At 45.5% G+C, this 12,388-nt stretch overlaps 1 protein-coding gene across 1 annotated transcript; it reads right to left on the bottom strand.

The window, feature by feature from the left end:
- Positions 1-1,562: 1,562 nt before the first annotated feature.
- On the bottom strand, positions 1,563-6,769 carry SPINK2 (serine peptidase inhibitor Kazal type 2). Its single transcript, XM_066316840.1, has 4 exons — positions 6,721-6,769; positions 6,284-6,321; positions 5,629-5,735; positions 1,563-1,811 (listed from the first exon to the last, which is right to left on the bottom strand). Exons 1-4 carry the CDS (start codon positions 6,767-6,769, stop codon positions 1,766-1,768), a joined length of 240 nt encoding a protein of 79 aa, XP_066172937.1. The 3' UTR covers positions 1,563-1,765.
- Positions 6,770-12,388: the final 5,619 nt, after the last annotated feature.

The raw sequence follows: 12,388 nt of genomic DNA, 5'->3' as shown, positions 1-12,388 counted from the left end.
GCTAGAAAACATAAAGTCCTAATCAATCAAAATATTGCTCAACCACCTGAGCTCAGAAAGCAAAAAGATCCTTTCTTGATTCACAGTCATGCCATTCAGCTGGGCTAACTCCTTGTTAGCCTCACACACGTGTAATAAGCTAAGGGCAATGCTTGCCATAAGGTTGTTGACATCTAAAGATTACAATAACATCTTTCTATGATACTGTATTATGAATTATACTGTTAATCTGTTGTTATTATTATGTTAATATTGTAAATTATGTTGTGAAGCTGTGTTACGGGAGGTTTAGGTTGGATGTTAGGAAAAGGTTCTTCACATAGAGGGCAGCTGGGCACTGAAACAGGCTTCCAATGAAGCATCAAGACTGAGTTCAAGAAATGTTTGTATAATGCTCTCAACATGGTCCTAAATGTACAGTTTTAACTTTAAAAAATCAAATCCATCATACTTCCATTCACCATCTTTTTGAGCTATAAAGCTTCATAAACACCCAACTGGGGTACCCTACTGTTTTGGGGCTTTTTTTGACTTCTAGCCCTCCAGTTGTACCACACATGACATTCCTTCATCAGTGATTAGTCTTTGCTCAAAGAAAATGAAAGCAGGCATGTGCTGGAAGGTAAGGATAGTTTTGACCCTTTAAAGGAACTGTAAGGCAAAAAACATTACTGTTTTTCAAACCCGAAGTCACTGACCTGAGAATGTTGCTCAGGCATGAAACATGCTGTACATCTCTACCTGCCCTGCTGCTGCCCAGCAAAGCCTGACTAAGCCATTGTCTGGGGGCAGGGGGAGAGCAGGTGCTGCTTGGCTGAGATCAAAGGTAGAAGCCACCTGTGAATTACCAAGCAGGGAGGACAGCCCAAATACAGTTAATTTCAACCAGCATGCAAAAAACAGGTGTGCATTGGAACAGAAAGGAACAAACCTAAGATATGTGCCCATATCCATGACAAGTACAAGGAGAAGACCAAACCCCAGCTCTTGCACACCCTCCCTGTGGGAGGGCACACCAGAGCCACTCTGGAGTGTACCCCTTCACAGGAGTCTTGAGCTTTCCAATTTTGCTTTGATGTTTGCCACAGGAAGTGGCTCTTGGGTTCCAGCCAGGCTGGTGACAGCACAGCCCCAGGGAGCAGCACCCAGAGGGAGGGGGACCCGGAGGGCAGTACATGCTCCCTGCCCATGCCTCCAGCATTCCAAAACAGCCCTTACATGCAGCAAGAGCAGAGGGTGCCCAGGTCACTGCCCTCTACCAGCAGGACCTGCAGGTAGGGAGCCAGGGACAGAGGCTTGGTACGTGTCAGGTCGCTGTCACCAGTTTGGTAGCTGCCACATGAAACCCCTCCAGTGGTTCTCCACAGCACCTGTGGGCTCAGAATACCCCAGAGCCAAAGAGCACTGCCTTTCACAGAGATGCTGGGGTCTCCTTGATCCATGTGGGACTGTGGGAATGGCACTTGGTACCCATTCACTTCCTTCCTTGGTACACTCAATCCCTTCTCTGGACAACTGATCTACTGGTCTAGAGTCAGGACATCTCTTTCTTATGATCCATCTTTAGTAAGAAAATAAATCAGGGCTCAGGTTATAACTGTACTATGGATATGTTTACAACCACAGGTATTAATACAGTAAACATACTTTAAATATGCAAGCTTGTTTATTAAGACTGGCTACACAGAAGATACACTTAAGGCATTGTTTCCATTTGGATTGTCTATGACCCTCTCATCTTCTCAAAAAGTGGCCATCTATCATATCAGCAATGTCCTTCTCGGAGAATTTCTATATGTGTGTTATCTTCCCTGCAAGCAGAAGAAAAATATATTAGAAGAGGAACACTACTTGAATTTTACAGACATCTTATAAAGTGGACTCTCTCATGTCTTTCTATGTAGTCAGTTAGATGCAGTGATGCATTAATTGCATCACCTACTGAAAGCATTACCACAAAGTAACCATGATGCAAAAATTTATGAATCACATACACAGAGTAACTTACCACAAGCTTTGTTACCTATAAAAACCTGATAAAACCATCTGCAAATCTGAGAACTGTCAAACCACATGACAAATCGCACCATGAGGACCAACATGTTAATTGCAAAGCCCTAATACAAGTTAAACTTTGTAGTCTCTAAAGTGCAAACCAGTTCTAATGTTTACAATATTTCCCCCATTCACATGGGAATTCAGTGGGAAGGCTGTGCATCCTGATGCACCTCTGCATCTGAGGCTTCACTAAATTTTGAATGTGTGGTTCTCTGAATGCTGGAATCTTCTTTAGGGAAATTTTAACCAAGTACCCCTTAGTTTGGGAACACTGGTTTGTTTTGTTTTGTTTTTTGTAAGTACTTTGGGGTGCTCCATTTACAAATCTCAATTTATTAGGCAAGTACAGACAGAAAAAGAAAGTAATAGAATGCAAATTGTCCCAGATCATCAGTTTGCTTCCTTATCTTAATAGAATCAAGCTGGTTTACTCTTGATTAAATTCAAGAGACTTATGTTTACCCAAAAGCAGGGTTAATCTGTACTAATAGTTTTATGTGGGATCTTTTAACCAGAAGGTAGTGGAGCAGATCAGGAATATGAAAGGCAAAATCAGGGCTAGGGGATGTAAAGCACTGGTAAGGATGTAAGGAGTAGTTCTGGCTGAAGGATAGCTCTTATGTTAAACCCTGCAGAGACACTTCAAGCTGCTGCATCTATTTCCAAAGAGCACCTATTGCTGTCGGATTAGGTTTAAACTAAGATCAGATGTTGTCATTGCTACTGGACACTGAGTGTGGAAGAGACCTGGGATTTGCATTTGAGCACCCACTTAAGAATAGATTAAATCTAAGCTTTAAAAGAAAAAAGAAAGGTAGGGAAGAAAACCAACTTCACTCTTAAAGTTAAGGGGCTTCATTGCAGAGCCAGGATGGGGAGGGTTTGTGCTGCACCTTTGCTCAAGGTGTCCCATGTTATCATGCATCAACTGCAGCAACCTCTTCTGCAGCACTCAATTCACACAGGGCTCTCCAGGTGCCCACACAGTCCTTCATGGCTAAAAGAACTCATGGACAGAACTGTCTTGTCCATCAGGAAGTACAGCTCCCTCCAAGAGGTCCCTTCATGGGGTTAAATAAGGGCCAGAACAAACCTGCAAGATGGCAACTGAGAATCACTCTGAGTTAATTGAGAAGTGACTGTTTTGTAATTTAGTACTGGATGTGTCCCTATATCTGTTTCTATATCACCACATTGCACTATTTCAGCAACTGGTCATGCAGCTTGCTAAATAGGGCAGAAAAATCTCTTCATTCTGTCCTCCTAAGATGTGTGACAGACTGTACCTTAAATTACTTGGAGTGGAATGATCACTGCTTATGACTATGGACTGTTTTTCAAAGCTGAAATTCCTCTGATAAAGCAAAATGTTTTATCTGTGTTGTGTTCATGCCAAGTCAAACACTTTAGAACAACTCCAGACTGAAATAGAAGGCCTCCAAATATGCCAAATACTGAACTATAACAGAAAAACCACAGGAGAGTATCTGGCCACCGTGTGTCCCATCAGACCAAAATACATATTTCTGAGCATATAAGAAGACAGCAAAAAAAGATGGTTAAGACAAAATTTTATCTTGTATGTATAATTGGATTTAATCCCATGTATCACACAAAACATATACTTTACATCTTATACTAAAAAGACATAAGCTCCATCACTAATTACTTAAGGAATTACTTAAGGAGTTGAAATAAGAAGCAGATTTTACTAGAGAACCCTTTGTTCTGTGTGCAATGCAGTATTCAGGAATCTGCCATGGATCCATCTGGAACTGAGGGATCATGCCTAAACAAATGAAGCATCCTAGAAATGTAAGGGTGGATCTCAAAGCCCATCCTTCTGTTCTGAAAGGATCAAAGACATTGTTTAGGTTGTGAGATGCTCTCCTGTCTGTATCTCCACAATATGGATTTGCGTTCTCTGTGGGCAAGTCAGCACTTCTTTTTGTCTTTTACTGTACTGATTTCACTCCATTTCTCCAGATGCCTGGGAAATTTTATAACATCCCGTACAGATCACCATATCCATGCCATTTTGCAATTTTTCTTATATGAAATATAATAGTGCTTTCAAATGTAAAATGCTGATCACTGCTTTTGAACCACAGCATTTCAAACTTCTGTGGCTTCATCCTTTAACAATTTCAGCTGAATAACTATTTGTCTGCTTACATGAAGGTCAAGTGGAGATAATGTAAACTGCCTTATTAATGTAATGCACCAATACTTCTATTTCCTTCTACTCTGTTTGGCCCGTTATCGTGCCAAAAAACTAAATCTCATGGATTTGATCAGATTATTTCTGACAAATCCGTATCAGCTTTGCTCACATTCCTCTTTACCTCTGGCTATGTACAAAGCTAATCACTTAATAACTTATTCCAACATCACTCGAATCAAGGAAAGATAGGTAGGCTCCTAATACCTAACATGCCAGAACCTCTTTTCTTCCCTTTTAACAGATTCTACTGTGTGTGAATTTTGATTACTTTTTTTTTTTAAATTAAATGTAGCTTTACCAATTCTCTTTGCAATGTGTCACTTAGTTGGGTTGTTTGTGCTGTGCTCTGGTGAAAGTGTTACCAAATTCTGCACATCTCCATGACACGCTTCAGCACTTTCTTTACAATATTACCTTGAGTGTTCTTTGATACCTTTATTGCTTTCCTTATTTTGGCCTATGTCCCTTTTATCTTGGCCATTTGAATTTCGTAGACTGTCTGGTCAGAAATAATCTTTCCTCTACCCAAAAGTCAGAAACACATTTCAGCCTTTCCTTACTTGAGATCTATCTGTTCACAATTTTTTAAGTTCCCCTCACTGCTATTCTGCTACTCTTCTGCTGGAAACGGAAGATCTTTTATTTCATTCATATAAATTGCCTTGTACCATCAAAATTCTATTCACAACAGTTCCTCCCAGTTTGTACTGAGAGACTTCTCTATAAGGTTTCCAGTGAATTGTAATGGGGAGTAATAATGCTCATAAGATACACTTTCTCTGTGTTTTCAATTTGTTTTAAAAAATAGTAAATTATTACAGAATAAAATACCCACTCTCAACTATTAGGCAGTCTTTTTCTTGATTTTTAGACAACCTGAAGGCAAAGTAGTATTTTCTCCTAACATCTGGCATTCTTAACTCTTCTTTGTGAAAGGAAGTACAGGAGATTGGATCTTGAACATAAATATTTTATATTTAAAGCTGCATTTTGGGTGGGATCTTTCATTTTTTTGATGGAAAGTGTGGAAGGGTCTGGCATTATATTTATTGGTAGTATGGCATTGCATGAACATGACAGGCAACCTCCTCTGAGATGTTCCTTCACAGGAATTACTAATACAAATATTCAGTACATCCCGCTGACAAAATCCAATCGAACCCATTTACAGGTATCACACAACAAAATCTGTTGCAAGGGATTCACAGCTGAGAAGACACTGCTGAGACTGCAGTGCAACAGTACAAATGACCCAAAGCCAGTAAATTATCTATCAGTTCCCTGGAATGTCAGGGTGAGTGTTCTGTTTGCCTGTAGGGGAGGGAAGGACAGAATTAAGTGACTACCTGTTAGCAAGGCAGAGCACACATTCGTTTCCGTAGGTCTCTCCATCAGTGCCACAAACTGGATGGTAGTCCCTTGGACACATATACTTATACTGGCCGCAGTTAGGCTAGGGAAAACAGGTACAAAATAAGTCGAAGTTACACCATTTGAAACAAGTTTCTGCTCAGTTTCCAAAGAATCCCGGCATGCACAGACAAAAAGCTGTCCAACAGGAGCTGGCACAGCGTTTTAAAGTGCCACATTATCTTTCATGCTCTTATGGGAATCTATCACTTGAGGCTTGGCTCCTACTGCCTGGCACGGCTTAGCTGTGGTGTCAGGACATATGTGTGCCCCACAGCGCAGCCCTTCCGACCTCTGGGCTTCAGCGGGACACAGGGACAGCGAGTCCTCACGAAGGGCAATGCAGACGGAGATGGTAAGAGATGGGCATGGCCAGGGCTCGTGTGCTGCGGAGCTAGCAGCGTCCCGGGCGCCTCAGCGCCTCAGCTGTGGGGAGAGACTCCTCTCATGGCCGGGGCTCCGGAGCCGGAGCGCAGACCCCCAGCGCGGGGCCCTGGCTCTGGGGAAGGGCCGGGGGCAGCGGGACGCCTGGCTGGAGGCAGGGAGGGCAGCGGGGCCGTGCCTGCCGAGGACGGGGCAGGCGGCACTCACCGGGTAGCTGGCCATGGCGCCGGGACACCAGAGAAGCCCTGCGGAGAGCGAGCAGCGTTAACGGCGCCCGGTCCCGCACGGATCCCCGACCTCCGCGGGAGCAGCCCTGGCTGTTACCGACAGGATGCTGCCCCGACCCGGCACCCCCTGAGCAGTCTCTGTCCGCTCCTGGGACACCCTGACCGGCCGCTGTCCCACCCCGGCGTTCCCCGACCAGCCGCCGTCCGGCACCATCCTGTGCCGCTTCCCCGCGCTGCCTGCGGACGGCCGGTGCCCACCCCGGCTTACATCCCGCCGCCGCGCCCCGGAGCCAGCCGCGGCACGGCACCGCTTCAGGTGCCCCCTTCCCCGCGCCCGCACTGGCCGGGGCACGGTACCGGCCCGTTTCCCACTTCCCCGGCTCCCCTCCCCTTCCCCGGCCGCCAGTGCCGCGGTACCGGCCAGGAGGACGGGCAGCAGCAGCAGGAGCGCCATCGGCCGCGCCATGTCGCCGACTGAGGGGCGGCAGCGGCGGCGGCGGCGGCTCGGGCACAACGGCCGCGGAGCCAACGGCGGGCACGGGGCGGGCACGGGGCGGCGCCCCGGACACTCACACGTATCACAGGTGCATCGACAGCCCACACAGGTACGTATAGAGCCCACACAGGTACACACACAGGCGTCCCGCACACCTCTCTTGTCTGTGCGTCAACCTCCGGATCCTTTCAAGTACCGCTTTTTTTTTCTTTCTGACAGTGTGCCCTGCCTACATGGCGTCATAGGGAGGTTATTTTATTATCTGCTTAGTATGTTCTTATTCCTCCAGGTAACTACTGCAAGTTGATTGCAGCTTCAGATTTTCATTCCGTGCACACCTTTGTGATTACTACCCAACACAAGGCATGTTTCATGCAAAGGCCTCTGTCTTGGCTGTTTTAAGCAAGACGCCTAATCAGAATGTTTTCTGGCTGGTGAAGCATGAAGAGGGTTGTTTCTCTCTGCCTCGTCTCCTTCCATAGCTTTCCTAACCTTCTGCCCCAGCTTTACCTATTAAGCCATTTGAGATGAGGGTGTCTTTCTGTTACCTTGTTGTTGGTTGCTGGACTTGCCATCCTGAGGGGGAGGATTGTTAAGGGGCTTAAATAATGGAGAGTTGTGCTGGGGTGGTTTCTTGGAGGTGTGTTTTTTTCAAAGGCAAAGGTGCCAGCTGAAAGTGAAGAAAGCAAAACGAAGGGTAGAAGTTATTTCTTCAGTTGTGAATCTTTTAAGTTCCTTTAAACAATTAAATGCAAAGCTCTTGCTCAGAAAAAAACCCTGAACATGAACCAAGTAAGAGCTCAGTGTTCCACCTGTTGGTAGCCTAGACGAGCTTTCTCCTGAACAACTCCTGCACAACAAGCACTAAATGTGTGTGTACTGTCATCGTGTCACCTAAGAGTATATCTGCTCCCCAAAAAAAGCTCTCTAACCTGATGTATTTTCCAACATATTTAATGTTAATTCCATGACCATCAATGCATTGCACTTGATCCCAAGTAAAGGCTGTGAACAGAATCATTTGGGTAGACAACACTTCAGTTTTCTTTCTGTGACAGTCACAGCCATGTGTTCTATCCGGAGAAAATAGGGAAAAAAAAGTAAAGGTGCTCTATTGACTCTCAATGTGACAATCATGTTTGATACTGGTGCCAGTCTCCTCAGTTCTGAAAGCATTTTGTTTTACTTATATTTTTCTACTGAGAGTATTTAATTTTGCCTTATTTAAGTAAAATTTTAGAGACAAGTCTTTAGAGAAGGAAAAATTGCAAAAATAATATTTTAAACAGAAGAAAAGATAACTTACAAAATTTTTCCTCTGGCAAGATTGAGTGTCTATTACAAGATACAAATTTTCTTTCATAAGTTATTAAGAACTGGAGGCAAGCAAAAGTATAATTATGCAGAGAGCTTCTTAAGAGCTTTTGTATTCTGTTAATACATTTCTGATATGAATGCTGAGTCATTGGAAAGGAAAATTGCAGAATTATTTGCATATCTCCTAGAAGTTATCTTCTTGTTAAAATCAGGTAGCTGATTAACAAACATGGAAGATAATAATGGACCTAACATATAGGCTGCAGGGAACAATGCATAATTAGAAATTACATCCCTACAGAGAAGGTCTGTTTCTGCCTTATGGTTAGTGGAATAGCCCTCTGTGCTTGGAAGCCAGAATTTATTTGAACTTCAGTCAGACTCTTGTGTGCTCCACGGCCTTGCTGCTGCTCCAGTGAGTGCTAGCCAGCACTGTGTTTCTGAGATGTACCTTCTGCAAAGATTGGCACTGATCGTGACCACCTCCAGCTGGGGTCTTGTGAGAGTGGAGTAGAGGGGGAAAATCACCTCCCTCGACCTACTGGCCATTTCTCTTTTGATGCAACCCAGGATATGGTTGGCTTTCTGGGCTGTAAGAGCACACCGATACGTCCAACTTTTCAACCAACAGCACCCCACATGCTTTTCCACAGGGCTGCACTTTATATCCATTCATCCCTATCTGATGTTCATTTTTAAATAACTATTTGTGAAAATCAGAGCTTTCCCCATACCCTTGGTGTTTCTTGGGAAGAAAATGTGTTGAAGACTTGTGACATCTTCATCTTTGGGGATTTTCAGGACTCAGCTAGATAAGATGGTAATTTTGTTGATCTGCTGTTGCCAGTAGTCCTGTTCCAAGTGTAAGGACGTAGAGACCCAAAGGTCCCTTTCAGCCACTCTTCCCAGGGTTTAGGTGGCAGGGCAGGTTGGAAATGAGCTATGAGACAGCAGATCTCAGCATAAAATTAGTTCATGTTCAAAAAGAGAAAAAAAAAGGTGCAAGCTATCTATCACCTCACCTACTTAAAACAGACACAGGAAGAAGTCCAGCAGGTACCAGGAGGTTTGGGGCTGAGGAACCAGATTGCCTGCTACCTTTAGGATTCAGCAATATGGCATGAAATATCCTCTTTGCCACAGGTTGTGGTGGACACTAAAGGTTTAGACTTGGAAGAAAAAAATAGAGTTGCAAGGTAAGAAATCATAGGTGGCCTTAAGAGCATGAAAATTCCCACTTGAGCAGGTTCCTGCAGGCTGCTGCAGGCAGGAAGGTGACACATGGGAAGTCTGGGTATGCATTTGCTCCAATTTTCTCTTGGCAGTTGTTGATGGCCTTTTGGAGAGCAGAGGCTGGTGAGAGGGGTGCTGTGGCCACACATAACCTGCATTTAATGTCCTCTTGCAGCCTCCAGTCATTTGGGGGAGGATGTTAAATCCACTGAAGCAGCAGGACAGTGCAGCTGGTGGGTCTGTGCTACTGCAGGCAGTCTAGAAAGGCTCGAGTGCTCGGGCACAATGCTGAGGCACATCCCAGCTGCTCTTGTGCCATGGACATGTGAGTCTCCTGCCATAAGAACAGGAGCTTGTCTTTCCACCTGAGTAATTGCAGGGGTAAAACCAAGCAACATAGAACAGGACAATCAAAAATGCTTCTGAGCTCCTTTTCGGCGTGCCAGTCCGGGAAGGCACTGCTGAAAGCCTCTTTCCTAAGGCACTGGGGGGCTCCTGCCTCCTGTGAGACTGGAATGCCCGAGAAATGGTTTAGCACTTGCTTACTGGCTGATTCTGCCAATTTGAACCTGCACAGCAACGGGGCAGAGATGGACAGAGGGGGAAAGCTGATTTTTCTAATGTTTTAGTCTCCTTGACAAAGATTCCTGCTGGCAAGAAGTCAGCAGCACTGGCTAGACAGATAGGCTTTTGGTGTAGGTCTGGGTTTGTTTTGTATAGGGAATTGGTTCTTGTTGACAAGCTGCCTCCCTGACCAGGTCCTGAGTGCTGAGCTGTGGCATCACCTCAAATTTTGGTACACTCCTCCAGGCTGTTTACATAGAGGCTGGGTTCAAAGGTTCATAGAAAGATGTGGAGGAAGCTCCTCATCTCATACACTCCCTCACCATCTTGTCAAGTGGCATTCCCACCTCCACACCACTAAGAGATTGCTCTGGGGGTCCTATCTGTCGCACACAGCCCATGAATCATTCCCTTCACTTGTTCTCCTACGTTTGCAATCCCACGTAATCCCAAAGACAGGATCCAGGCCTCAGGGATTCAATTATTTACACTCCACTCAGTCTTTCCATCCTTGATCCCTCTGTGTCCATTCATTTTGCTCCATTATGTGCTGTTCCCCGCTGTATCAGTCACAGATGGGCAATTTATCCTCTCCTGTTTCCCACATGAATCCCATCTATCACATGCCTGTTTTTGAAATTAATTTACTGGCTGGCCAGCTGCCCACTTTGTGTCCATGGCTGCTTCCCATCCATGTGTCATATGGGGGTGCTCACTGAGGGGGGTGGCTGCAGGTGCTGTAGAGTTCTGTGCCCGGAGGAGCATTTGCTGACCTGTGGGCAGTGCCTTGGGACAGGACTGCTGCATGGGCTGTGGGACTGTGGAGGAAGGGCTGCCGGGAGGTACCCACACATTCCTGCATCTGCTCAGGCTGTCAGCCACAAAGCAGCAGCCTTCTGCCTGGAAGAGAGATGTGTGTGTATGGCTGCTATGCTCAGGCTGGAACAAGGGCTTTGGTAGTCCCTGGAGCCTCCAGAAAGCTCTTGAAGGTGTCCTGATCAGCAGAAATCAATATAGTTTTCTTTTTTCTCTCTCCTCCAGAAGTTCTTTCCTGCTGTTGTTTTCAGTTCAGTTAAGCACATTTGTCTGTTTGATCTGTCATGGACAGGTTTACAGGTGCTAGCTTTGACTTCCACTGTCTGTGTGCTAGTTCAAATGACTCATGGCAGAGCTGGGCCACCATCCTGCTGAAGGGGACATACACTTTGTCCTAGTGATTTGGCTGGGATCATAATCCCTTTGGAGGGAGGTGGTTGGTCCCAGTGGCATTTCTTATGTCAAAAGTTTTCTCAAAGAGCAGAAACTTTCAAGAAAGGCTGTAAAAGCTTCTAACTGCTTAAGCTGTTAAAGGAGACAAGGTTAAGGGAACCTACCCAGGAGGCTGCTCACCTTTTCCTGAGTGCTAAGGCTAAACCCCACAGATGATGTGCAGCTATAGAGGAACAGCCTGGTTGGAGGGTCAGCAGAAACTTTTCTCAGCTATGAAAAAAGGGCAGAGGGTATCCCTGGCACCAAAGCTGCTACTGCATCAGTACAGTGCTTGATAGTGAATTGATGCAGCAATACTTGTCTTACTTCCATATGAGGAGACACTTGGAAAAGTCAGAGACGTCTTCTTTAATGCCCACTTATTTATCATAGAGTGGCTTCAGCCAGGGCAGTTCCTATGCAGATCTGCTTTCAGAGACAGCCTCACACCCTCCTCACCCTTTAGGAAAAAGCTCTGTCAATGGTGTGTGATCACTCAAGAAATGTGGTTCCCATCTCTATTCCAGCAGAGCTTCTGTCCAACTTCTAGTGCCCTTGGGCTGTGTTTGTAGGATAAAGACATTTTACTTGATCCCTGCTGGGGAAAAGGGATAGACAGTAGCTTTGAATAGGGCAGAGAGAGGGCAAGTGGAAGGGAGGAGGGGGAGTATGCTCAATATCTCCGTTTTCCCAGTGCCCTGTTTATGCAGTGCTGTGCCCTGAGCATGTTTCACGGCACTGTGTGCTCTCTCTGACCCTACAAAGAGAGGTATTCTTATATTGAAGAACCCACTCAATGTATTTTATTGTCTCCAGGAGTGAGGATGAACTGCAGATAAGGATTGCACAGTTGGCTGGTTTATCTCAGTCAGGCCTTGGTGCTTGTCCACCTGATGGATTGCCTAGAAAAATGGAGGATAAAAAGACCTTTATTCACCAGGGAAGATGATGATGGCTTGGAAATGGAGATGAGTTTGCTGCAAAGATGGCAGGCACCATCCCCATGAAAGCCCAGTGCTGCTGAAGGCTGTCCATTCTCTGGGAAGGCCAGTGGCAGAGGCATCACTTTGCCATGTCTGGTTGTGTCTCACTGAACCACTACCAGCCACCACTTTAGGGTCTCTATTTTCGTTAGACATCTGCCATCAGTCAAGGGAGGAGACTAGCAAAAAGGAGGAGGGGGTGACAAAGCCTGGGATTGTTGGAGGCATCATTTCTGTGTGATTC

Source organism: Sylvia atricapilla, chromosome 4 (assembly GCF_009819655.1).
Source record: "Sylvia atricapilla isolate bSylAtr1 chromosome 4, bSylAtr1.pri, whole genome shotgun sequence".
NCBI classification, from domain to species: Eukaryota; Metazoa; Chordata; class Aves; order Passeriformes; family Sylviidae; genus Sylvia; species Sylvia atricapilla.
Note: the sequence above shows the minus strand (reverse complement) of the source record. Positions and strands in the feature narration are given on the sequence as shown.